The 27,738-nt window shown below is 43.1% G+C and overlaps 1 protein-coding gene across 4 annotated transcripts in view; it reads left to right on the forward strand.

Moving 5' to 3' along the window:
* The window catches only part of vwa3a (von Willebrand factor A domain containing 3A), a 46,129-nt gene extending 24,020 nt beyond the window's left edge, over window positions 1-22,109 (forward strand). For 2 of the 4 annotated variants that reach the window (XM_087997892.1, XM_087997891.1), the window contains 14 exons: window positions 3,395-3,590; window positions 5,053-5,123; window positions 5,671-5,829; window positions 6,721-6,811; window positions 7,827-7,937; window positions 8,424-8,521; window positions 9,875-10,027; window positions 11,756-11,864; window positions 12,694-12,838; window positions 14,186-14,330; window positions 16,202-16,353; window positions 19,028-19,154; window positions 20,701-20,798; window positions 20,865-21,199. In XM_087997892.1, coding sequence (XP_087854018.1) covers window positions 3,395-3,590; window positions 5,053-5,123; window positions 5,671-5,829; window positions 6,721-6,811; window positions 7,827-7,937; window positions 8,424-8,521; window positions 9,875-10,027; window positions 11,756-11,864; window positions 12,694-12,838; window positions 14,186-14,330; window positions 16,202-16,353; window positions 19,028-19,154; window positions 20,701-20,798; window positions 20,865-20,931 — 1,722 coding nt within the window. In that variant the 3' untranslated portion in view covers window positions 20,932-21,199. The other 2 variants (XM_087997894.1, XM_087997893.1) reach the window with 2 other exon arrangements.
* The last annotated feature ends 5,629 nt before the right edge of the window (window positions 22,110-27,738 follow it).

The raw sequence follows: 27,738 nt of genomic DNA on the forward strand, positions 1-27,738 counted from the left end.
CGCCCAGTGGCTCAACATTTCAACTCCCCCTCCCACTCTGCCGAGGATATGGAGGTGCTGGGCCTCCTCCACCGCCGCTCCCTCACCACCAGACGCCTGGAGGAAGAACGCCTCATCTTCCGCCTCGGAACACTTCAACCCCAGGGCATCAATGTGGACTTCAACAGTTTCCTCATTTCCCCTTCCCCCACCTCATCCTAGTTTCAAACTTGCAGCTCCGCACTGTCCCCCTGACCTGTCCGGACTTATCCGACCTGCCTAGCTCCTTTTCCACCTATCCACTCCACCCTCTCCTCCCTGACCTATCACCTTCATCTCCTTCCCCACTGACCTATTGTACTCTATGCCACTCTCTCCCCACCCCCACCCTCCTCTATCTTATCTCTCCACGCTTCAGGCTCTCTGCCTTTATTCCTGATGAAGGGCTTTTGCCCGAAACGTCGATTTTGCTTGTCCTCGGATGCTGCCTGAATTGCTGTGCTCTTCCAGCACCACTGATCCAGAATCTGGTTTCCAGCATCTGCAGTCATTGTTTTTACCTCTATTCTGGTTGACCCCCATTTCAAACACCGACAACTGAACTCAGTAGAAGCAGCTATGAAATGTAATCCTTTCAGGAAGACTTTCTCCTTGTGATACATTCCCCAATTTTAAACTTCCCCTCAAATTATCTGGTCATTTTCTCATTTCTGTTTTTTGGGAGTTCGCTGTGTATAAATTGCCTGCCATGCTTCAAAAACCACCTTGTTGACTGTAAAATACTTTATGGCATCTGGTGTTTGAGAAAGGCCCCTTTTTAAAAAATCCTTCATTTGCTTGTTGTGATTAAATTAATGACTTTGAATGGGAATGTGCATGGAACAATACACTGGGAATTCCTTCAAATCCAACTTTGATAGAACATTGGAACAGGAGGATGCCATTCAGCCCCTCCTGTTATTCAGTTGGATCAAAGCTGATGGTTCTCGCCTCCACTTTCCTGTCTCTGCCTTATATCCCTTGTTACCCTTGTCCAACAAAAATCTCCCGATCTCAGCCCTCAAAGTTCCAATTGGCTGCCAGTCTCCACAACCATTCAAGGTCCTGATTTCTAGGTTTCCACCAAGTGTCCAATACAAATAGACAATATCCAACTGTTGTCTTGTCATTCTACAGGCAGGTGAACCTCCTGACACTCCAATCCAGCATAGTCGGCAGTAGCATGGAACTCTTTGAGGAGAAAGTGAGGTCTGCAGATGCTGGAGATCAGAGCTGAAAATGTGTTGCTGGAAAAGCGCAGCAGGTCAGGCAGCATCCAGGGAACAGGAAAATCGACGCTTTGGGCATTAGCCCTTCTTCAGGAATGAGGAAAGTTTGTCCAGCAGGCTAAGATAAAAGGTAGGGAGGAGGGACTTGGGGGAGGGGCGTCGGAAATGTGATAGGTGGAAAGAGGTCAAGGTGAGAGTGATAGGTCAGACTGGGGTGGGGGCGGAGAGGTCGGGAAGAAGATTGCAGGTTAGGAAGGCGGTGCTGAATTCGATGGATTAGACTGAGACAAGGTGGGGGGAGGGGAATGAGGAAACTGGTGAAATCCGAGTTCATCCCTTGTGGTTGGAGGGTTCCTAGGCGGAAGATGAGGCGCTCTTCCTCCAACCGTCGTTTTGTTGTGGTCTGGCGATGTCAGACCACAACATCGCCAGACCACAACAAAACGACGGTTGGAGGAAGAGCGCCTCATCTTCCGCCTAGGAACCCTCCAACCACAAGGGATGAACTCAGATTTCACCAGTTTCCTCATTCCCCTCCCCCCACCTTGTCTCAGTCTAATCCATCGAATTCAGCACCGCCTTCCTAACCTGCAATCTTCTTCCCGACCTCTCCGCCCCCACCCGAGTCTGACCTATCACCCTCACCTTGACCTCTTTCCACCTATCACATTTCCGACGCCCCTCCCCCAAGTCCCTCCTCCCTACCTTTTATCTTAGCCTGCTGGACAAACTTTCCTCATTCCTGAAGAAGGGCTTACGCCCGAAACGTCGATTCTCTTGTTCCCTGGATGCTGCCTGACCTGCTGCGCTTTTCCAGCAACACATTTTCAGTAGCATGGAACTGCCTGTAGGGATCCCTGTGTTATATGGACCCTGTTAGAGCAGAGATCCACATACATGAGCTCATTGGGAATCCAGTTTGTGGTAGTTTGCATTTCTGATTAGTTGGTAATGCTTGAACAACCAACACCACCAATTTAATCTCAATCATAAAGTTCACACGCTGTACCCATGTGAATTAACCTGTCTGTGCTTGTTGATAAAATAGCGAGGCAAAAGGCAGAGGGCTAAAGTGTTTTAGATTTTTGCTAAATAAACATTCACTTGTGAGGAGTGTGTGAGTGTGTGTGTGTGTGTACACGCGCATCTGTCTGTCTGTCTGAGGGGGGTTTTCAACAGAAATTAATACCTGTGATTAAAATGGTGTTGTCACAGCAATACCTGGAACTAGTCAGTGATTTCTACTGAATAACACTGGAACCAACATGAAATGGGTACGTTTTGCTTATCTTTTGATATTTTGACCTGTGACTTTTTTAAAATTAGCTTACCCGCCATGATTGCTCACAAATCAGTGTTGTGCTGGTTCTTATAGGTTGGAACTGAATTTAATGATGTGGAATGTATAATCTTCTGTACTGCTAACATACAGACATGACCTTCCTTGGCCTTCTCCATTGCCACAGCGAACCAAACCGCAAATTGGAGGAACAGCACCCCATCTTCCGCCGAAACAGCCTACAGCCCGGAGGACCCAACATTGAGTTCCCCAATTTCAAATAACCTCTATTCCCATTCCCTGACTTTTTTCCCAGCCCCTCCCCCTCCCTTCCATTCCTCTTATCGACCCTTCCTTACAGCCACCTAGCGGATTCATTCCTCCTATCAACCAACCAGGTTGTACTGTCTACCTGTCTTCACCTATTCCCCACTTCACCACCCTGTTCCCGCCACCCCCCTCATCTGCAGACCCCTTTACACCCATCCCCAGGCCTGAAGAAGGGTTATACCTGAATCGCTGGTTTCTCCACCTCCTGATGCTACCTAGCTTGGTGTGTTCTTCCAGCTTCCTGCTTGTCTAGCTAATATTCAGATGTCTGAATCTTTTTTTACTTCAAGTTTACTTTTGTGTTGCAATTTTATGGTTAGCTCCCAAGACTTCTCAAAGTGCTTCACTTTGAAGGTATGGATGTTTTGAGGTTTGGTTACCGTTGTAAAGTAGCCTATTAGTCTATGGAGTGAATGTATGTTACATGTCACCGCAGTCAGTGCTGTGACTGTGCTGTTACCTCTAGGCAGTGTGTTTCTTGCTGCTTGGGTGTGAGTGCCTCATTCTAAAGCTGGCGTTTCCCCATGTTATGCCTCAGGACAGGATCTGTTCTTACGTTGCTGAAATCTGTGGAGGTCGTGACCTGCACCTTCACGTCTGCCTTTTCAGTATCAGTGACGATGGACTGAGTGGGACAGTCCCTGCACGTTATGCCTCTCCAGGAGAGACAGCGTGTGCACTGCAGGAGCTGGCTCGTTCAGGTCGGGGGAGGTTCCACTGGTTTCAGGAAACAGGTCAGTGAGAAACTCTATTTTCAGCCAGTATGGAGCTCATAGTCCGCTGTCTATAACTCAGCCCAACTTCTCAAGTGAGACAGAGCTTTAAACTAGGGCCATTCAACACCAGACCATTTCCTCATTCATTCCTGGGCTCTGGGCATCACTGACAAAGCCCGGATCTATTGCCCCATTTTTAACCGCATTCTGCCACTTCAAAGGGCAGTTAGGAATTTATGGTTAATGGCAGATTTCCATCCCTAAAACCAAAGTGAAATAGTTGTATTTTTCTGGCAATCTGATGGATTTATGGTTACTTTCACCAATCCTAGGTTTGTATTCCTAATTAAATTCAAATTCCCAAAGTGTAACAGCAGGATTCAAACTCATTCTGTGGATTATTAATCCAAAAATGTACTCCACGTGACATCAATTACTATTCTACTCTATGACCCTGTTATCACTCACAGTGACAAAACAATACAGGATATACAACAAAAGAGCTGCAGATGCTGGAAATCGGAACCAAAAACAGAAAGTGCAGGAGAAACTCAGCAGGTCTGGCAGCATCTGTGGAGAGAGAAAGTGGAGTTTGGGTCTAGCGACAGAAAAGCCACTGGATCCAAAAGGTTAACTCTGCTTTCTTCTCACAGATGCTGCCAGACCTGCTAGTTTCTCTAGCAATTTCTGTTTTGTCATAGGAAAGTACAGACTGTGTTGTTCCACTGCAGAAACCACAAATGTAGTGTAATCGAGTGCACAGACTTTTGCGCAGTCACTGAAAGACTAGTTCCTACTAGACTGGTGATCTAGCCCTAGATTCATCATTGTCTCAGTGGCCTACTTCAAGCATGCTGAGACTGCTCCCCCTGATGGTAATTAGTGAGATGCACAGACAGGTGGAAGATGCAGTTTAATGTGTAAGCTCATTCATTGTGGGTGTACTACTGGTGTTGATGGAAAATTGGGTGGAACCTTTGCTGTGGGGCACCAGCAGATCTTAGTTTTGAATCCCAATCTACCTTGAGCCATTTAATCCTCAGTTGGAGCTGTGGTTGCAGGGGCCCATTGGTTAACGGCCTCTTTATGAGAAAGAGTGAGGTAGGTGGGAAATAGGGCAGGGTTTCTGGTTTTGATAATGCTGCTAGGTAAGGATATGGATTATTGACATTAGATGAGAATGGGCTCAGACTTAGCTGTGATGATTCCCAGTGGAATTAAATAGATGGCTGGTGGTCAGTGTTCATACTAGTACTCAAAGCCTGCTCTCTACATTGAGCCCCAAGAATACAGAGTCCAGCTGCACACTTCATTGACTCTTGACTTTGCAGCATCTGCAATCCTCACTATCTCCAAGGCCCAAGAATATAACCCAGCGAGAATTGGTGCCTTCAGGAGAGGATGGGAGACAACTGCATTAAATGGCTGAATGTTTTCCTATTAATGTGTAAATTGTCTGATTTTCTGGATTTTGTTTAAGGTATTATAGAGAGTGATGACATTCACCTTATACTGGCTGAAATTGAGAAAGCTGCCAACTACTCACAGAAGGTGTGTTTAATAATGTGAACCATTTAAATCATTGATATTAGATTAAAATTCCTGATACCTGCTCAGTTAATATTCACATGGGAGAGAAACATCTCCCTATATTGGATTATATGATTTTCTGTTTAAATTAGTAGATTTGATTAAAATGATGCCATCATGGCCATACAAACATTTATATCTGTGTATTCTCCTCCATGCCTACAATCCTTCAAACTCTCGGCAGTCCTCCAGCCCTGGTCTCTTCCATGTTCCTTCTTTGCTTTACCCTATGATTGGTGCTCATGGGTGGCTATACTTTCAGTTGCCTTGACCCCAAACTCCCTAAACTTCTCCATCTATCACTTTGTTTAAGACTCTGCTTCCTTCTGATGTTAATATCTCCTTGCGTAGCTCAGTACCAAGATGTTGTTTGATTGCCCTCCAATGAAGCACCTTGGGGCATTTTATCATGTTAAAGGCACTATGTAAACGCGAGTTGTTGTTATCCCCATACTGTCAGGTGACATTGGTATAATGAGTTTGAAGGGTGACTTGCCTCCTTGTACAGTGTGCCGTGCTGGTCGAATCTTTAAGGAAACGCTCCATGAAGCAGTCTGGAACACTGTCAGATGCTGGGGACGGTTTAAAAATGTTGGTGAAAAGGGAGAATCACTGCCCTCAAAAGCTGCTCACTCCAAAACCCAAGGCACTGAGCCTGGCCCGAAAGGTAAGGACATTCCGTAAATAACACCTGACTCAGAATTTCAGAAAGGAAGTGTAAGAAGGGCTGTGTGCTCATTCACATCACTCCATCCAGCATAACTGGGCTAACCACTGGATCACCTCAGAAACCATAACATCACCTGACAGGGAAAGAAGTATCTGTCCCGTGTGTCTTTGATGGTAGAATATAGAAGGAGCTTTACACTGTATCTGATCCTGTATCTGTCCTCAATGTCTTTGATGCAGAGTAGAGATAGCTTTACACTATCTGACCCTGTATCTGCCCTGTGTGTCTTTGATGTATACTATAGAAGGAGCTTTACATTGCACCTGACCCTGTATCTGTCCTATATGTTTGATGATGTGGAGTAGAGGAACTTTACTCAGTACGTAACCCTGTGCTGTACCTACCTTGCATGTTTGATGGATTAGAGTAGAGAGCACTTCATTCTGTATCTAACCCATGTCATTCCTGTCCTGAGTATATTTGACAGTACAGAGTGGAGAGAGTTTTATTTTGTGTCTAACTTGTGTACAAATTTTATTCAAAACAGGTTATGCAGAATTCAGATACATTTTATATTTCTTTTGAACCAAACAAAGGAACCAGGTGATACCAGGTGATATGACAGAGTGAGCTGGTTTGTTGGGGTTGCTGGGTCACTCAGTATGTGGGAGAGGAATGCTGGAACATACTTCAAATCCCTGCAGCATAATGTAGGTAATTCTCAAAGAGGTCATCTCTCTGTTCCTCTGACTGGACCAGTAACCCCTCAGAGTTGGTGAAACAGTTCCATCCATCTGCTTGGTGTCTGCACAAATCTCAACAATTAAAATATGAACCACTGAGGAAAGAAAGATGAGAGTTAACCTATGATTTCTGTGATTCCATTAGCAAGCCACAGGGGGAAGCGGTGAAGAAAGCAGCTCAGCTGTCAGAGCCCTGACCTGGTGTCCACACAGTGCGAAAGCTGCCCTCCCTCCAGGTATGTGAATGGACAAGCCGCCCGCTGTGTAATGATTCAAACCTGTGGGTGAGGAGAAAACCTGTTGGTGAATTTTGGTACATGTAGGGCCCACCAGGGCAGGAGGATTATCTCACGGGCATGTTAGGTAAAGAGAATCTCACAGTCTACAAAAGCCGAAAAGGCTTAAATTGCACTCATTCAGCCATCGGGTTAGAGTGAAATTATCCCCATTGTTTCCAGAGCCCCCATGTCCTCACACCCTTGTTACTCTCATCAGAAACCCCTGCCCCTTTTCCTGTTCCCTGTCTCACTGATTCCTTGTCCACAAAGTGCCTGCTGTGCCATCACCTGCTCCCTAACCCCCATGCCCCCTCCTGCTCCCTGACCCCAACGCCCCCTCCTGCTCCCTGACCCCAACACCCCCTCCTGCTCCCTGACCCCAACACCCTCTCCTGCTCCCTGACCCCCACACCGTCTCCTGCTCCCTGACCTCAACACCCTCTCCTGCTCCCTGACCCCCACTCCCTCTCCTGCTCCTTGAACAGATATGTTCCTTGATTCATTTCCTCGTTCCTGATCTCTCTGTCACTGATGCTGGGGACATTTTGTTTCTGCCTGAATCTGTTTTTCATTTGCGGATAATCTTTGTCATCCATTTTACCTGTAATCATTCTTGAGTTGAAGATGTTGCTGGTGAAGTCAGCACTTTTTGCCCATCCCTAATTGCCCTTGGTTTACCCGACCATTCAGAGGTTAGTTAGAATCACACACATTGTATGGAAGGCAGTTTTCCTTCTCTGAATGGGTTTTTACTATAATCAGTGATAATTGTCATGCTCTCCAACTTTATATTCCAGATTTTACTAATTGAAGTTAACTAAGCTACTATGGTGCATTAGCCTAGGCGTCTGGATTACTCATCCAATGATGTTACAACTAGACAACCATCTTCTCTGAATTTATTCAAGACCTTCTCAGATTGAGAAGGGAAAACAAGCATGCATTAATAATATTTGTAAAATGTTTGTTCCAGCTCGTCCCAATAAGAAGTGGATTCACTCCTCTGTGGAAAATCGCACTAAGCCGCACAAAACAGCAAAGGTTTCAAAGTTGATGTTTTACACAGAGGACAGGAATAAGGTCGGTGAGTTCACCATTGTGCATTGTCAAGCCTGTGTGGTGCAGAACAGACCTGATTCCAGCTCCAAAATAATCGTGTCTCAGTGACTCAAATGTCATTTCTGGATCAAAAAAACTCAAGCCCCACTTCAGATTGCTGATGTGGTGGCTGTCTCGGAGTTAGACTCCAAGCGGGTTAGTCTCCCAGGGGCACAGAAGCTGTGTGTGCTGCTGAGATAGTGTAGAAATTCAATAAAGACTCACAGCACAAAGAGAGACCATTCAGCTCATTGTGTCTGCACTGTTTCTTTGAAAGAGCTATGCAATTAGTCTCACTCCACCCTCTTTCATTCCCATATTCCTGCACAATTCTGCTTTAAAATGCTCCATAAATCTGCATCTTGAAGGTGCTATGTATTTATTATTTTGTGACTGATTAATGCTGAAGATAATTCTTTAGTTTGTACACTAAGTTTTGGGTACTGAGAGTTGTTTCTATTGCTGTTGGAAGGCGCAGTCTATCAGAAATATCCGAAGATGAAGAATATGAGGAAGACCATTCCCTTTGTATACTTGCCAAAAGAAGAGGAGATTTGTTCAACTTCAGCGGTATGCTGTATTTGTCCCACAGAGCTGGGATTTGGCATGCAGAGTTTCTCAGATGTGCAGCTTTTTTATCACATTTTTTTTTAGAGATTAATTTTTAGGATGTTTGCATCTTTAGCAAGCTTGGCCTTTATCACACAGAAGGCCTTCTTCTCCAACGTTAACGTTATTGAGGACTAAACAATAAACTGAAAGAATTATGGAGGCTGGAAATTAGAAACAAAAACAGAAATTGCTACAAATTCTCAGCAGGCCTGGCAGCATCTGTGGAGAGAAATCAGAGTTAACATTTTGAGACCAGTGAACCTTCCTCAGAACCTGTTCAGGACCAGGGTTCTGAAAAAGGGTCACTGGACTCGAAACGTTAACTCTGATTTCTCTCACAGCTGCTGCCAGATACTCGCTGAGTTTTTCCACCAGCTTCTGTTTTTCGTTTTTAATGCTGTTGAATGCTCAGTCACTTCAAAGAGTTGTTATGTGATGGTGTAGAACTGGAATTATGTACAGGACCAGACCATGTAAGGGTGGCAGCTCTCCTTCCTCAATGAACCCGTTAGATTTCTGTACCAACCTGCTGATTTTTGTTCTCTCTCTGAGACTAGCTCTTTTAATTCCAAGTTTCATTTTTAAGCTGAATTCAGATTCTCAAGCTGTTATTCATAAATGAAATCAGCAAACTCACAAAGCCCATTTTACAACAGAGCTACAGACTAAGTCTATCCAAGATCACCACCCCCAACCCCTGGAAGCAGCCAGAGAAAAGCCCCACTCTCCAGTGCAGGAGCTTCCTGTCCAACCCTGTCCGAGTGCTCAGTCACCACAACAATAATGTCAGATTTTCAGGCTTGACCTGACAGGTTGAATTTGATTATTTGATCAAATCTAAATTTTCTTCATCCTGATTCCTGTGCATTGTCTTGCTGCTCAGACATCTCCCTCCCCCCTTTTAAGGAGATGGGATGAGAACAGATATTGAGGTTCTCAAACAGCCAACTAACCCTCTGATTCCCCAAATTTGGCTCTTCATTGGAAGGATTGCCACTGGTTGTGGAACTGTATCCTGGTTAAAAGTTAGAAATGTATGGGGGGAGGTCATTCACTGGTTAAAGAATGCCCTTCTTCATAAACAAGCACTTTCTCTGTGGTATCTGATTTTATTTCGACAGCCTCACATGTTTTGATACCTTTGTTCCTTTCGCTGACACAATGTCCCGACCAGTAACGATTTTTTAAAAATCCTGACAGTGGCTCTAGTGTTTTGTAGTTTCAGGAGAAGGAAGTAGGGAAGGGGAGTTTTGAGCAATAATTCTCTCCGAAACATTGTTCTCATAGACTTATTGCTCTATTTATTTAAAGTGGTTGCAGAAGTTCGGTATTAAGAAGCTGGGATTGGATCTGCACAAACTCGTCTCGGGCCTGGACTGCGTGCACACGAAGCAACTTGTGAGGAGCATACGCAAAAGAGTCTCCGCAAAGTATTGTGCAACCTTCCCCAGTGTGGAAATCAATGTATGTTCCAGCCAAAAGGCTGAATCAGCCTGTCTTCTTTCAGTCAATTGTCATAATATAAATCATTGCTATCTTATTTTGGTGTTGTCATGTGCAGTTCAGTCTATGACCTGGAGGAAAATCACAGCAACAATCATAGTAGTTCATTGTCAACCGTGACTCAGTGGCTAGCACTTTTACATTTGAGTAAGGAGGTTATGTTCAAGTTCCACTTGAGCACTTGATCCTGGCTGGCGCTCCCAGTCCAATACTGAAGGAGCGCTGCAATACTGGGGCTGCCTTCTTATATCAACACAGCAACTTCCCTCTCAGTTGGACATGAATGATTCCACTGCATTTTTCCAAGCATTTCATACTATATCCTGGGAACAACATTTATCTTTCAACCAACACTCAAGGGTGAATATTGTGTCATTTTCACATTTCTTTGTTGGATGTTTCCATTTGGAGGTTGACCATAGATGAGGATTATCAGCTCAGCCATGATGTCATCGAATGGTCTGTATGGACTACTTCTGCTCCTACATATTATGGTCTTATATCTTCTACATTACAACAGTGATGACATTTGATTGGCTATAAAGTGCTTTTAACATCCTGAGGATGTGGAAGATGTTATCTCAATGACAGAATTTCCAATCAGCACTTGCGGTCAACATGTCATATGCCCTTTTGAACAGGGGACTAAAGGGTAGTTGATACCACTAGTGAGGTCTTACACTAGGGAGAATGCCCTGGTCTTACTAAGTGTCCTGGTCTTACACAAGGGAAAGTGCCCTGGTCTTACATGAGGGTAAGTGTCTTGATTTTATACAGGAAAACTAAATGGAAAAAGAATAATTCGTCAACATTTCCCAAGATTACAAGTTCCAAATGTTAAAAGTAATTGGAAATTCCTGAAGGAGTTTATATGTTCTTTTAAGTTCTCCAACTTATGCCAGTGATGTTTGGCTTAGTTCTGAATGAGAATGTTGTGGGTTAAATCCCAGAAACTTTGGGCGAACATTTTAGTGCGTGACAGGAGTGCAGCATTGCCCCGCACTTTGTGTGAGATGTTAACTGTGAACACCCTCCTACCATAACACTGATGGTAAAGATGCCACATTACAATGGAAGGGTGGACCTGTAACTATATTTTTATTCATGTATATCTTTATATTGAAGATATACTGAAATACTGTCTAAACTGATTGTATTTGTCATAACAGGGAATTATAATAGAAGAAGTTAGAAATATAGAAAGAAGAGGAGGCCATTTAGCCCCTCATGCTAATCAGATTCTGTCTAATTGTACAGTAACATTAGATCCTGTCAAATTGTAAATTAACATTAGATCCTGTCTAATTGTAAATTAACATCAGATCCTGACTAATTATACATTAACATCAGATCCTGTCTAATTGTACATTAACATCAGATCCTGACTAATTGTAAATTAACATCAGATCCTGTCTAATTGTAAATTAATTCCATCTGACCAGCTTGGCCCCTTGACCACTGAAAAAAAGAGCAGGAGGTTCTCTTGTTCTTCTTGGCTAGCATGTGTCCCTCAGCTGGTGCATTTCTCTCATTGCTGATTATGGGTTGTCTTCACAAGAAGACATGCCTGACACAAGAAATGACTGGATGTAAAGAAACTTTGAAATGCTTCAATGTGATCAGGAACACAGATTGATTAGGATTTAATGTTTGATGGTTGAGTCACTGGTATCATGGTTTCTGTTCTAGGGTGTGATGAAGCATCTACACTTACAGCTTCATGAGCTGGAAGAATACATTGAACAAATCGAACGGACTCTGAGTCGATATCTGCAGCGATTACAGTGGCTGCTATCAGGTGGGGATTGTAAGTTAAATTCAGTCCTTTCCCCCCTCACACTCCGAGACTGTAAGGATACGGTCACATGAAAGCAACAACAACTTGCATCTTTTTAATCATCTTTAAGTTAGGAAAACATTGTCAGCATCAGTCAAACATAATTTGATGTGGAGCCAAATGAGATCTTAAGATAAGTGACACCCCAAGAAGTTTAACAGATTTGCAAGCTGGAGCGCTTTAGAGAGGGAGGTCCTGAGCTTATAGTCATGGTAACTGAAGGTACCATCGCCAATGGTAGGGCAAAAGGAGGGAGATGTGCGCAAGCCACCAAAATTGGATGAACATTGAGGTCTCAGAGGATTTCAGGGTTCAAGTAGGAGATGTCAGGAACAGTGTGCAGGGGTGTTTTAAACACACTTACAATATCTTTAAATTTGAGGCCACTGTGTGTCAGTGATTGCTGGGTAATGGGTTCCAACTGAAAGCATTTCTGTGATTATTACATGGAGTGGTTTTGGCCAAGAGTAGGAAACTGATTTCATATAAAAACAAAACGCTGCCGATGCTGGAGATCTGAAAGTAAAACAATGAATGCTGGAGAAACTCAGCAGATTTAGCAGCATCTGTGGAGAGAAACAGAGTTAATGTATCAAATCTAGCATGACTTCTTCAGAGTAGTAGAGTGTTAAAGACAGGTCATACTGGACTCAAAACATTAACTGTTTTGTTCTCCACAGATGCTGCTAGACCAGCTTCCTGTGTTTGTGTAACATTGCAGTCCTGTGGATATTCTGCTCTGTGATTGTCTATCTGTGTTGATGTTTCATCTTTAAATATCCTGATTTAGGAAGCAGATGTCTGTTTGGAACAATCTTGGAGAAGAGAGTCTGTATTTTGCTGGATACCTCGGGCTCCACCAGCCCTTACCTGTCAGCCCTGAAAAAGGAGCTCACTTCACTGATCTGGGAACAGCTCAGCAAGGACAGCCACAGGTAAGCTGGAGTGGAAAGGAAGCTATAGTGGGATAAAGTGATTCCTTTATCACTTGTATTTGTTGCTGAAGGATAATGCACTGAGAGGCCTGGTTTCTACTGATGATTCACAAGCATAGGTACTTCAGTTTGGTGCTTTTTAACTCTCTCAATATTTCTCTTACTTTGCCATTTTTGGCGATTTTTCTGCAGAATATATTTTGGGGTTGGGAGGAAAATTAAGTTATTCCTGTGGGTTAGGTCTTGAATGTGGTGAATTCTCGCATATTGACTAAGACCACATTGGAGAACAAATATTCAACCCAACAAAGACAGAAAGTGCTGTGGAGAAACTCAACAGGTCTGGCAGCATCTGTGCAGAGAAAAATAGAGTATTTCAAATTTAGTGACCCTTCCTCAGAGCCTATACTGACAGGTAACTGAACATGAAATATTACATCTATTTATCTCGTTATACATGTTGCCAGACGTACTCAGTTTTTCTAGCTCTGTTAGTCTTTGTTTCACACTTTCAGCATCGACATTTCTTTGTTTTAACTGAGTATTCAACCAACTTTGATACTTTTCCCTGTGACAAATGGAACACGTGGAGTCATAGAACCTTGCAGCACACAGGTTGACCATTTGGCCCACTATGCTAGTGTTGGCTCTTTCATAGATGCATCCAATTAATCTCACTCCTCTACTCTTTCTTCTGCGAATGTTCCACTTTGAAAATTTGTCAAATTCCCTTTTGAAAGTTACTGTTGAATTTGCTTCCACTGCCCTTTAAGGCAGAATATCCCAAATCACAATAATTCCCTGCAAAATATATTTTCCTCATTGTCTCTAGTTCATTTGCCATGTTTCTGAGATCTGCATTATTTGGTTGTCAAACTTTATGCCACTGGAAACAATTTGTCCTTAATTATTCATACAAAATCCCTCATTAGGAATACCACGATGAAACTGCCCCTTAATCTTCCCAGCCTGATGAGGACATTCCCAGCTTCTCCATGTTATGAACTCCCTCACCCTTGGTACCCTCACTCCAGTAGGTCTCCTCTGCATAGTCTTCAAGACTGTCCAAAAATGCAGTGCTCAGAATTGAACACAAGCTGTTGTTTAATAAAGGTTTCCATGACTTTCTTCCTATTGTACTTATCACTTCCCTTTATAAGCCTGTGGATCCCGTTTTTTTTTAACACCCTTCCCAGCTTGTCCTCCCACACGTTGTATTATAGAGCACCGAACTGCCCAACATTGGAATAAAAAGATATAAAATTACTGGTAACATGTGGAGAGAGAGAAGCAGAATTTGCAATTCACTGGCCTTGTCACTATAATTCCATTGTGTTTTTGTCGCAGCTTTAACCTGCTGTGTTTTGCTGAGCGGGTCGACACTTGGCAGGAATCTCTGGTGGAGGCTACTGATGAGACATGTCATGACGCTGTTCAGTGGGCCTCAGGAACCATTGCCCATGGAAACACTTGCACCCTGGAGGCCTTACAGGTCAGCCTTCCTTTTACAAAGGTTTGGTTTAGCCCTTTCCATCACAAAGCCCACATATGTTGGGGCTGTTGATGCCAATTTTGAAGTGCAAAGATTATGTTTGAATGTTTGCTGAGTCTATTTAGTTTGCAGCAGTGTAGATGTAGAGGTTTGTCATATAATTAACCAGCTGATTAAAAGAGATGATTCTAGTTTAACAGATCGAGGATGACTGTGAGGCATGGGATTAAACCAGGTCAGAATAAGAATGGATTGGGAATTAGGAGATTGCTCTGTTCCCAGAGATGAGTGTGCCTGTGTGACCAGCTGGTGTGCTGGACTCTGACTGTCTGCCACTGGGGCTGAGATCGCTTCATATGGCAAGGAGCGAAAGAGGTTTTCCAGATGTTTTTCCGTATCAAGTTTACATTTCCCGTCTGTTTTTGCCTGAATGGTAACCTGTAGTGGTGAACAGGTGGGGGTGGTGGGTGGTTACTGGGGGAGGGGGATTCTGGTGAGGGCTGTACAAGAGTGTGTCACAGCATTTTTTAATCCTGCTCTGGCAGGTTTGATGGAACTGTTGGTTTTCCATACACCCCATTGTCTCCTCTGTTCTTATGTCTTTGTAACTGGGATGTTTGTGAGGTTTTACACTTGGGTTGGCAGCATTGCAAGGATAGTGATACCAATATGTAGGCAGTATCTTTAAGGCCTTTCACAATCTGAGCTTTAGCTGGCACAGGAGCCAGCTGGTCACCTGGACTTGACTAATCCCAATGTGTTCTCCCTTTACAACCTGAAAATGGAAATGTCAAAGGTGCATGATAAACACTGAAACCTTGTTCACATAATCCTTGGTTTTGTTGTTTAGATTTCTCTTTCTTAACCGAATTGTAAAAACAACAGCTAGTTTTATTCACATTGCACCATTGAAATAGTTAATCACCCCAGGTTTCTTCACAGGACTTGTTAAACTAACTTTGCCGCCAAAGCAGATAAAGCAATATTAGGACTTCTGACCAGAAGCTTTGTTAGATATCTGTTTTGAGGTGGGGAGAGAAGTGAGCAGGTTTGTTGAGGGGAACTGAGATCCTGGCAGCTGGAATTACAATCACCAATGTTGGAGTAATGAAAACCCAGGAAGTGTCAGAGTTATAGAAACAAACAGAGATACACTCAGAGGGCAGAGTGATAGAGAAGATTCAGAGCTATCAGAACAAGGCCGTGGTGGGATTTGAAAAATGGAATGAGAATTTTAAAACTGACCTGTTAACAGATCAGAAGCCAGTGTAACATGTCAGTAAGCACAGGGCAGAAGGGATTTTTGTTTAGATTAGATTGCATTCCCTACAGTGTGGAAACAGGTCCTTCGGCCCAACCCTCCGAAGAGTAACCCACCCAGACTCATTTACCCCTGACTAAAGCGCCTAACACTACAGGAAATTTAGCATGATCAATCCACCAAAACCTGCACATCTTTGGACTGTGGGAGGAAACCGGAGCAAACCCACGCAGACACAGGGAGAATGTGCAAACTCCACACAGACAGTCGCCCGAGGCTGGAATGGAACCTGGGTCCCTGGCGCTGTGAGGCAGCAATGCTAGCCAATGGGCCACTGTGCCGCCCAGAGTTAGGATGGGGGCAGCAGAGAGTAGTAGGCCAGCCACGAGCATGTTTGAACTGTTGAAACTGGCTGTAAAACTAGAGCATGGATGAAGGTTTCATTCACCTTATGCCTAAATGCAGTCATCCCCTATGTCATTGCTTTGGAGGCTGATCTTTTAACAACCTCTTGGTAGGAAGTGCGCCTGCTTTCCTTGTGCTGATCCTGCCTATCATTACTACAAGTATTTCTACAAAATATTTCTCAAAGTTCTTTATTATTCTGTAGAGGGCCTTTCAGTTTCTGGATGTGCAAGGGATATACCTGCTGACTGACGGAAAGCCAGACACCAGTTGTAGTCTCATCTTGAAGGAAACTCAACAAATGAACAAGGGCCGAGGTGTCAAAATTCACACCATTTCCTTCAATTGTATGGACAGGTAAGTCTCTGAATTGACTGACTACCATGTGTTTCCCTGAGATGTGACCCTATGCTCTGCTGTGGAATGGTATTGCCTGAACCTTGATGGAGGTTTATAAAATCATAAGGGGCATGGATAAATAGACAAGGTCTTTTCTCTGGGGTGGGGGAGTCCAGAACTAGAGGGCATAAATTTAGGGTGAGAGGGGAAAAATTTAAAAGGGACCTAAGGATCAACTTTTTCACTCAGAGGGTGTTGCACGTAGGGAATGAGCTGCCAGAGGAAGTGGTGAAGGCTGGTACAATTACAACATTTAAAGGGCATCTGGATGGGTATATGAATAGGAAGGGTTTAGAGGGATAAGGGCCAAGTGATGACAAATGGGACTAGATTGGGCTAGGATGACTGGTCGGCATGGACGAGTTGGACTAAACAGTCTGTTTCTGTGCTGTACATCTCTGTGTTTGTAAAGACTCTCTAAGTGATATTTAAAATGTGGTGGTCTTATCATAGAGCATAGATAAAAGTTAGTTGACTTCTTTAGTCCAAAGATGTGTAGGTTAGGTGGATTGGTCATGGGGAATTTACAGGGATAGGGTAGTGGGGATGGTTCTGGGTGAGATGTTTTTCGGAGGGTCGGTGTGAACTTGATGGACCAAATGGCCTGTTTCTACAGTGTAGGGATTCTATGATTCTACATGTTTTTTCTAACTCTTTGAATGAGCTATTAAATTAGTTCCTCTTTCCCCATTGTCCTGTGAATGTTTTCTTTACAGGTAAATATCCAACTTGCACATGATTATTGAAATAGACAGTTAAGGAAAGTTTACTGGGGTGTCAAGATAACTGTAAAAGCAAACTTCAATTTCAGATTTTGACCTGATTCAGATCTGACTCCACCAGTTCTCCTAATTCTTATCTTAGCCTTTACTGTAGTGAAAGACCTTTCCATCTTCCCAAACATAGAGAATAGAGTCATAGAGATTACAGTACAGAAACAGACCCTTTGGTCCAACCCGTCCATGCCAACCAGATATCCCAACCCAATAAGGTGCTCACTTGCAGCTGTGCTGTACCATACAGTGTTAGATTTATAAAAGCACCTTGTCCTGGCTTTATACTGCTGAGTGGGGACTAACCTGAGCTTTTACCCATATATTTAGTACAGTTAGTAAACAGCCCATTCGCAATTTCTAGACAGTAGGCATTCCCCATAGTTGTGGTCGAGTCTCTGCTCTGATGATTGTGTTGCCTTAGCACGTTTTGTGGTCACCTTTCTAGATTTTTTTGTTGAAACTCATTTTATTGGTTTAATTTCATTGGGTTTGACGGGTTTGTAAACTGGTGCGTTGGGTGGCAGCTCTCATCTGAGTGATTATTGTCCTCCCTCAGCTGTCATTACAGCATGTATCCATGCAAAGTCTTGAACTTCTTTGCTTGTGCCTATCCCCATTTCAAACAAACATCCTTTTGGGTTGTTTGTAAACTCCCCCACTGTCCATCCCCATCCTGTCTGATTTTCTATCCTCCACTCAAATACCTGACTGATTCCCCACTCTACCTATCGGACCCCACACCTCTCCAAATCCCACACTGGGTTACTGGAGCTATTGAGCTGCAGAAGCAAAAAGGTGCACTTTAATTTGACAAATTGCCTCTATTAAATCTCTGTCGGTCAGGCAACATTTGAGGTGCAGGAGAATCGATGTTTCGGGCATAAGTCCTTCAACAGGAATGAGGTTTATGCCCAAAATGTCGATTCTCCTGCTCCTCAGATGCTGCCTGACCGGCTGTGCTTTTCCAGCATCACACTCTTCAACTCTGATCTCCAGCATCTGCAGTCCTCACTTTCTCCTCTATTAAATCTCTGCAAGGTTTAGTTTTATATATAATTGAATGCGCTGCTCTTCCTAAACAAACTGAGAGATTAGATAACGGCTCCATAAATAAAGCAGTATAAACAATAAACTGTAAAATTGACATTAGAATATTAAAAACATCTTGAGGTTATGCACACTGAGTAAACTAATTGTTCTGAAAGTATTAAGGTGTCAAAAGGCCTTGGGTAAAGCAAAATGGAATATCTTAGAATCTTGAAGGCGCCAGATTTGTTACCTCAGGTCACCTCCTAGCCTTTGTAACAATATACATTTAATTGTGTAACTTGTCACTGATTGCTATCATGCAATGAATTGTATTTTGTTAAGATAAGAGACTCTTCTTGTTAATTACCAAGTACTTTTTTTTTCTGTACCTTGCAAAGTCAACCACATTTCTGTGGATCTGGAGTGTAATGGGGGCCAAACTGGGTAAGGTTTCCTTCCCCAAAAGATCAAACGTGATTCTTTTCCCAACAATCAGTGATAGTTTTCATGGTATCTATTACTTTATAATTTCTTTACAACTCCAGATTTGTTATGCGAATTTAAATTGCACCAGCTGATGTGGAACCCATGTTCCCAGAGCGTTAGCCAGAATTGCTAGTCCAGTGATATCACCACCATGCTTTCATGTTCCCTTTAACAGGAAGCAAGATAAACCCATTCTTATTGGCTGAACATTTACTGCAGATCAGTGAAAAACTGTTGAGGAAAACTGCCTTCCAATCGCTTCCTGCTACTTCTGAGTCTGTATTAATTTTGAGAAGAATTTTCTGTCTTTGACAATTATTTTCTGGTTCCCTTGTTGACAGCACAGCGAATGAGTTCCTCAAGAAGTTAGCAGCACAGACTGGAGGCCGTTTCCACCGTTGCCATGGAGCTGTTGATGGACAGCTGGCAGCGCACAAAATGCTTGCAGGAGGGTTTTCAGATGAAGACGTATGTCACTGACATTTCTTTTAATTTATTTGCTGTAATCTAATTTCCACATTTATCAATGATTATTCATGCACACTGAGTGCTGACTGCAGTAATGTCAGCAAATGAGCTGGGGCAATGCTGCACTTTTAGCAGAGTCTAGCCATGCGGCAAACAAAGTCTTTGCAATCTACACCGATCAGAATTAAGAAATGAATTGAATTGAATTGAATTTATTGTCATGTGTACCAAGGCACAGTGAAAAGCTTTGTTTTGCGAGCAGATCACATAGTTAAGTAGCGTAGTTAAGTAAATAATAGGTAAGCAGCAGCAAAAACAAAAACACGGGTACATACAAATGTTAAGAGTTTGTGAGTCCATTCAGTATTCTAACAACAGTAGGGTAGAAACTGTTACGAACCCGGCTGGTGCTTATGTTCAGGTTTCTGTACCTTCTCCCTGATGGTAGAGGTTGTAGAAAAACATTGCCAGGGTGGGATGGATCTTTGAGAATGCTAGCGGCCTTTCCTTGACAGTGGGTCTGGTAGATGGATTCTATAGATGGGAGGTTGGCCTTTGTGATTGTCCGGGCTGAGTTCACCACTCTCTGTCACCATCTCCAATCTTGAATGGTACCGTTGCCATACCAGGAAGTGATACATCCAGACAGAATGCTCTCGATGGCGCACCTATAAAAGTTGGCAAGGGTATTCGCTGTCATGCCAAATTTCCTCAGCTGCCTGAGGAAGAAGAAATGTTGCTGGGCCTTTGTAACCAGTGCGTCCACCTGAACAGTCCAAGGAAGCTTGTTGTAGATGACCACTCCCTGGAGCTTGACACTCTCCACTCATTCCACTTCCTTCCAGTTAAGGGTTATTTCTTCAGTGTAACACCGTGAGGGGTGAGTCGTCATTGTTGTCCGTAAAATCAATCCCAGCAATGTAACCTCCAGGCATCATTGGATCATTTCCCTGTCAATCATCTCCATTCTGCCTGGGACTTGTGCCAATACATCTATCCTTATTTATAATATTTATTGTAGCAATACTTTAGAAATGGATGCACCCTTGCAGCGTGTCACAATGTACTTGGTGTGATGTTCAGAAAACTTCCAGAATACTCAACGGCCTGGACAGAGTGGACGTTGGGAAGATGTTTCCATTGGCAGAAGAGACGAGGACCTGAGAGCACAGCCTCAGAGTAAAGGGAATACCTTCAGAATGGAGATAAGAAGAAATATTTTTAGCCAGAGAGTGGTGAATATGTGGAATTCATTGCCACACAGGGCTGTGGAGGCCAGGTCATTGAATATATTTAACATAGAAATAGATAAGTTCTTGATTGCCAAAGAGATCAAAGGTTACAGGGAGAAAGTGGGAAAATGGGGTTGAAAAACCTATCAGCCATGATCGAATGGCGGAGCAGACTTGATGGGCCGAATGGCCTAACTTCTGCTCCTTTGGTCTTATCATTTGGAAAGTAACCTGTTGTCAGATTCAAGGTGAGTATCACCACCAGAGATCTCAAGTGAATGTCTTGTTTTAAAAACTACATTTTCTGGTTGCAGAATCCTAATCTACCTGCATTTGAGGGTGATGATTTAAAGAGGCTTTCCAGAGAAATAAATAAAGCGAGACGATTCCTAACGCAGGCTAAATCCTTCAGGTTAGTGCCCCTGATTCTGGCACCAATTATCTTCCATGCAGTTTGTGATTAACTCATTTTCAACAGACACTTACTTTTGGAAAAGCAAAAGAAACCAGATCGGACAGACACTGGAACTGAAAGCCCAGCGTGAGCAGGTGACAGGAAAACAGAATGAATTGAAATCAGTGTCTTCTAAGTTCCTTCACTAAACAAAGTAGTTTCTCTATGTAACCTATCAAATCTCTTTGTCACATTAAGTACTTTGATCAGTGCATTTTACAGGCAACCCCTTTTAAAATGGGAATAAAGATAAGAAGAATGCAAATATGGGTAGGCCTGATTAACATGGTGGTAATGCTATTGATGGACATGCTCTGTGTAACATGTTATAGTGAGCTGTAGTTGGTGTAATTCTCTTCTCATTTTCAACAGACACTTACTTTTGGAAAAGCAAAAGAAACCAGATCGGACAGATACTGGAACTGAAAGCCCAGCGTGAGCAGGTGACAGGAAAACAGAATGAATTGAAATCAGTGTCTTCTAAGTTCCTTCACTAAACAAAGTAGTTTCTCTATGTAACCTATCAAATCTCTTTGTCACATTAAGTACTTTGATTAGATCACCCCATCAACCATCTAAATACAAACCAGCTATGTAACCTCTCCTATCATTTAAGCCCTGGATAGCTGGTACCATTTTGGTGTTTCTGCTGTGTACCCCCTCCAAAACCAACATTTATTTCATTCTCACTCAATTGCAGGTGCATCCTCTTTCTGATACTAAGACAGCACTGCACTGTCGATGATATGGGTATTTAGATAAGCCCTTAAACTGAAGCCCTGTCTGCTTGTTAACATCAAAGGATTCCTGAGTATAATTCAAAGAAAACCGGGAGAAATTTCCCAGTGCTCTAGCAGCTTTCTTCCTTCAACCAACACTAGCTAATCAGATCGCTGATAACCTAATGTAGGATCTCACAGTGTGAAAAGCCTTGGTTCTGTAACAACAATCACTGTGTATCAATATCTCTCAAATATGATTCTTTCTTAAATGAACCTCACATCTACTGTGACATGGAAGTAACATCACAAGGCAATGCCAGGAAACAGGTATATCTGTAAGATTCACTCAGTAAGCTTCCAGCTCCACTTTTTGTGATTCCATGTTGTCTTTGAAAATATTTTATTTCGTAGTGACTATAATTTTGACGAATTATGTGAATAGTTTATACTTGAGTTTTATAGATACCTTGTGTTCATTGATACCTCAATAAATGATTTGTAACTTTTGTAAATTGTATGAAAGATTAAAATGCACAACATGAATTCAGAGTGAATAAAAGATTTGTGCCTCTGTTTTGTTCAATAACCACATTCCAAATTCTTTGGTGTACCTCACATTCACTTGAATATCAGAGCAGAAGGTAAAAAGGGGTGGTTGGTGAAGCAGTTGGCAAAAAGCAAAATGTATGACCAGAAAGGAGGAAATTTTAGTGCAGGATGAAGCTGATAGGGTGGAAGGATCCACAGGGAGAGAGTTAGAGGGTCCACAGGGAAAGAATCAGCAGGCAGTGGTAGCATTATTGAAAGAAGAGAGAGGTAGAGAGTGGTGTGGTGGCTCAGTGGTTAGCACTGCTGCCTCACAGCACCAGGGCCCTGGGTTCAACTCAGTCCATGTGGAGTTTGCACATTCTCACTGCGTCTATGTGTATTTACTCCAGGTGCTCTGGTTTGGCAGAGATGTGCAGGTTAGGTGGATTTGCATGCTAATTTACCTGTAGTGGCCAGAGATGTGCAGGCTAGGTGGATTAGCATGCTAATTTACCCGTAGTGGCCAGTGATATGCAGGCTAGGTGGATTAGCATGCTAATTTACCCGTAGTGGCCAGAGATGTGCAGGCTAGGTGGATTAGCATGTTAATTTACCTGTAGTGGCCAGAGATGTGCAGGCTAGGTGGATTAGCATGCTAATTTACCCGTAGTGGCCAGTGATATGCAGGCTAGGTGGATTAGCATGCTAATTTACCTGTAGTGGCCAGAGATGTGCAGGCTGGAACAGCAATGGGGAATGCAGGGTTATAGGGTAGAGGAGTGGGTCTAGGTGGAATGCTCTTCACAAGGTTGGTGTGGACTGAATGGCCTGCTTCCACACTATAGGGAGTGAGAGCAGATTGCTAAGGGAGAGGGTGAGTTGGCATAGACAATTGGACTCTTTGCTTCTTGAATTTTTCAGCTCTGGTTTGATGTGTTCTTGGAGGTTTTATCATATAACATTCAACTGTCCTACCCTATTCCTCTACATTTGACAGGTGGAAAGTGAATAAATCACATTTCTTGGAGAAAATAACAAATAAAATAAAAGTATGAGAATGTTAATATAACAGTCAATGGACACTGGCAATTTTATACTAGTCACAGGAGCAGCAGTCTCTGTACAGCCAGAGGAAATAGAATGGCTAAATCTAGTACCATTATAATCTTAATCAATTCAAACACAAGGTCAAAGGGGAGTGATCAAACTGAATAATCAAAAGAACAGCTTACTGCCAAGCTAAAAGAGAAGTAGAAATTATCCAAAACCAAGAATGCACATTGTTACATAGACAAGCATGTTATGAATCTGAAATTTATATATGAAACTGATTTTTTTAAAAATTCAGAATTGAATCAAAGGATTGGGAACGCTAAATACTCCAGGAGTGAAAGACAAGCCAGTTGAAAATTTTGATGCATCATTTAAGCCTGTGGCAGAATGTGGACAACAAGCAGAATCCCCTCAGTTACCAGTTTAGAGATTAGTCATAGAGTCATAGAAATGTACAGCACGGAAACAGTCTTTTCAGTCCAACTCATCCAGGCCAACCAATATCCCAATCCAATCTAGTCCCACCTGCCAGCACCCAGCCCATATCCCTCCAAACCCTTCCTATTCATATACACATCCAGATGCCTTTTAAATGTTGCACTGTACCAGCCTCCACCACATCCTCTGGCAGCTCTTTGTATGAAAAGGTTGCCTTTTAGGTCTCTTTTATGTCTTTCCCCTCTCACCCTATACCTACGCCCTCTAGTTCTGGACTCCCCCAGCCCAGGGAAAAGACTGTCTATTTATCCTATCCATGCCCTTCATGATTTTATAAACCTCAATAAGGTTGAGCCTCTGATGCTCCAGCGAAAACAGTCATAGTCTGTTCAGCCTCTCCCTGTAGCTCAAATCCTCCAACCCTGGCAACATCCTTGTAAATCTTTTCTGAACTCTTTCAAGTTTCACAACATCTTTCTGATAGGAAGGAGACCAGAATTGCACACAATATTCCAAAAGTGGCCTAACCAATGTCCTGTTCAGCAGTAACATGACCTCCCAACTCCTGTACTCAATACTCTGACCAATAAAGGAAAGCATACCAAATGCCTTCTTCACTATCCTATCTACCTGCAACTCCACTTTCAAGGAGCTATGAACCTGCACTCCAAGGTCTCTTTATTTAGCATCACTCCCGAGGACCTTACCATTAAGTGTATAAGTCCTGCTAAGATTTACTTTCCCAAAATGCAGCACCTCACATTTATCTGAATTAAACTCCATCTGCCACTCATCAGCCCATTGGCCCATTTGATCAAGATCCTATTGTAATCTGAGATAACCTTCTTCACTCTCCACTACACCTCCAATTTTGGTGTCATCAGCAAACTTGCTAACTATACTTCTTATGCTCACATCCAAATCATTAATATAAATGATGAAAAGTAGTGGACCCAGCACCAATCCTTGTGGCACTCCCCTGGTCACAGGCCTCCAGTCTGAAAAACAACCCTCCATCACCACCCTGTCTTCTACCTTGCAGCCAGTTCTCTATCCAAATGGTGACTTCTCCCTGTATTCCATGAAATCTAAGCTTGCTCACCAGTCTCCCATGGGGAATCTTGTCAAACACCGTACTGAAGTCCATATAGATCATGTCCACCGCTCTGCCCTTATCAATCCTCTTTGTTACTTCCTCAAAAAACTCAATCAAGTTTGTGAGACATGATTTCCCACGCATAAAGCCATGTTGAATATCTCTAATCAGTCCTTGCCTTTCCAAATACATGTCCCTCAGGATTCCCTCCAACAACTTGCCCACCACCGATGTCAGGCTCACCAGAATTGCACACAATATTCCAAAAGTGGCCTAACCAATGTCCTGTTCAGCAGTAACATGCCCTCCCAACTCCTGTACTCAATACCCTGATTTGTCCTTACCACTCTTCTTAAACAGTGGCACCACGTTAGCCAGTCTCCAGTCTTCTGGCACCTCACCTGTGACTATTGAAGATACAAATATCTCAGTAAGAGGCCCAGCAATCACTTCCCTACCTTCCCACAGAGTTCTAAGGTACATCTGGGGAGTTATCCACTTTTATGATTTCAAGACGTCCAGCACTTCCTCCTCTGTAATATGGACATTTTTTCAAAATGTCACCATCTATTTCCCTACATTCTATATCTTCCATGTCCTTTTCCACAGTAAACACTGATGCAAAATGCTCGTTTAGTATCTGCCCCCTCTCCTGCGGCTCCACACAAAGGCCGCCTTGCTGATCTTTGTGGGGGCCTGTTCTCTCCCTTGTTACCCTTTTGTCCATAATGTATTTGTAAAAATCCTTTAGATTCTCCTTAACTCTATTTGCCAAAGCTATCTCATGTCTCCTTTTTGCCCTCCTGATTTCTCTCTTAAGTATACTCCTACTGCCTTTATACTCTTCTAAGGATTCACTTGATCTATCCTGTCTATGCCTGATATATGCTTCCTTCTTTTTCTTAACCAAACCCTCAATTTCTTTAGTCATCCTGCATTCCCTTTCCCTGCCAGTCTTTCCTTTCACCCAAACAGGAATATACTTTCTCTGAACTCTCGTTATCCCATTTCTGAAGGCTTCCCATTTTCCAGCCGTCCCTTTACCTGCGAACATCTGCCCCTAATCATGTTTTGAAAATTCTTGCCTGATTCCGTCAAAATTGGCCTTCCTCCAATTTAGAACTTTAACTTTCAGATCTGGTCTATCCTTTTCCATCACTATTTTAAAACAAATAGAATTATGGTCGCTGGCCCCAAAGTGCTCCCTCACTGACACCTCAGTCACCTACCCTGCCTTATTTCCCAAGAGTAAGTCAAGTTTTGCACCTTCTCTAGTAGGTACATCCACATTCGGAATCAGAAAATTGTCTTGTATACACTTAACAAATTCCTCTCCATCTAAACCCTTAACACTATGGCAGTCCCAGTCTATGTTTGGAAAGTTAAAATCGCCTACAATAATCACCCTACTATTCTTACAGATAACTGAGATCTCCTTGCAAGTTTCCCTCTGACTATTAGGGGGTTTATAATACAATCCCAATAAGGTGATCATCCCTTTTTTATTTCTCAGTTCCACCCAAATAACTTCCCAGGATGTATTTCCGGGAATATCCTCCCTCAGCACTGCTATAATGCTATCCCTTATCAAAAATGCCACTCCCCCTCCTTTCTTGCCCCCCTTTCTGTCCTTCCTGTAGCATTTGTATCCTGGAACATTAAGCTGCCACACCTGCCCATCCCTGAGCCATGTTTCTGTAATTGCTATGATATCCCAGTCCCATGTTTCTAACCATGCCCTGAGTTCATCTGCCTTCCCTGTTAGGTCTCTTGCATTGAAATAAATGCAATTTATTAGTCCTACCTTGTCTCTGCCTGCCTTGACTGTTTGACTCGCCTTTGCTCTCAACTGTACCAGTCTCAGATTGATCTCTTTCCTCACTGTCTCCCTCGGTCCCACCCCCCCACCTTACTAGTTTAAATCCTCCTGAGCAGCTCTAGCAAATCTCCCTGTCAGTATATTAGTCCCCTTCCAATTTAGGTGCAATCCGTCCTTCTTGTACAGGTCACTTCTACGCCAAAACGGCTTCCAATTATCCAAAAATGTGAATCCTTCTCCCATACACCAGCTCCTCAGCCATGCATTCATCTGCTCTAACCTCCTATTCCTGCCCTCACTAGCTCATAGCACCGGGAGTAATCCAGATATTACTACTCTCGAGGACCTCCTTTTTAAATTCCTGCCTAACTCTCTGTAATCTTCCTTAAGAATCTCATCCTTTTCCCTTCCTAAGTTGTTGGTTCCAATGTGTACAATGATCTCCTGTTGGCCCCTTCTCCCCCTTGAGAACATTCTGCACTCTCTCTGAGACATCCTTGATCCTGACACCAGGGAAGCAACACACCATTCTGATTTTTCGCTGCTGGCCACAGAAATGTCTGCCTGTACCTCGGAGCAGAGAGTTCCCTAACACCAGGTGTGTTTTAGCTTTTATTAATAGAGGGATCGAGGTCCGGAACCATGAGATTATGCTACAGCTGTACAAAACTCTGGTGCGGCCACACTTGGAGTATTGTGTATAATTCTGGTCACCACATTATAAGAAGGATGTGGAAGCTTTGGAAAGAATACAGAGGAGATTTACTAGGATGTTGCCTGGTATGGAGGGGAGGTCTTACGAGGAAAGGCTGAGGGACTTGAGGCTGTTTTTGTTGGAGAGAAGAAGGTTGAGAGGTGACTTAATAGAGACATATAAGATAATCAGAGGGTTAGATAGGGTGGACAGGGAGAGCCTTTTTCCAAGTATGGTGACGGCGAGCACGAGGGGGCATAGCTTTAAATTGAGGGGTGATCGATAGAGGACAGATGTCAGAGGTAGTTTATTTACTCAGAGAGTAGTAAGGGTATGGAATGCTTTGCCTGCAATGGTAGTAGATTAGCCAACTTTAAGTGCATTTAAGTCATCATTTGACAAACATATGGACATACATGGAATAGTGTAGGTTAGATGGGCTTCAGATTGGTATGTCTGGTCAGTGGGCCTGTACTGCGCTGTAATGTTCTATGCAATACAATCGATCGCTTGGAACCCAATGTACCCCTCATTACATTAGAGCCAGT

This window comes from Chiloscyllium plagiosum, unplaced genomic scaffold (genome assembly GCF_037043375.1).
Source record: "Chiloscyllium plagiosum isolate Xiang-an unplaced genomic scaffold, Cpla_swu_hap1 HiC_scaffold_20, whole genome shotgun sequence".
In the NCBI taxonomy this organism is placed as follows: domain Eukaryota; kingdom Metazoa; phylum Chordata; class Chondrichthyes; order Orectolobiformes; family Hemiscylliidae; genus Chiloscyllium; species Chiloscyllium plagiosum.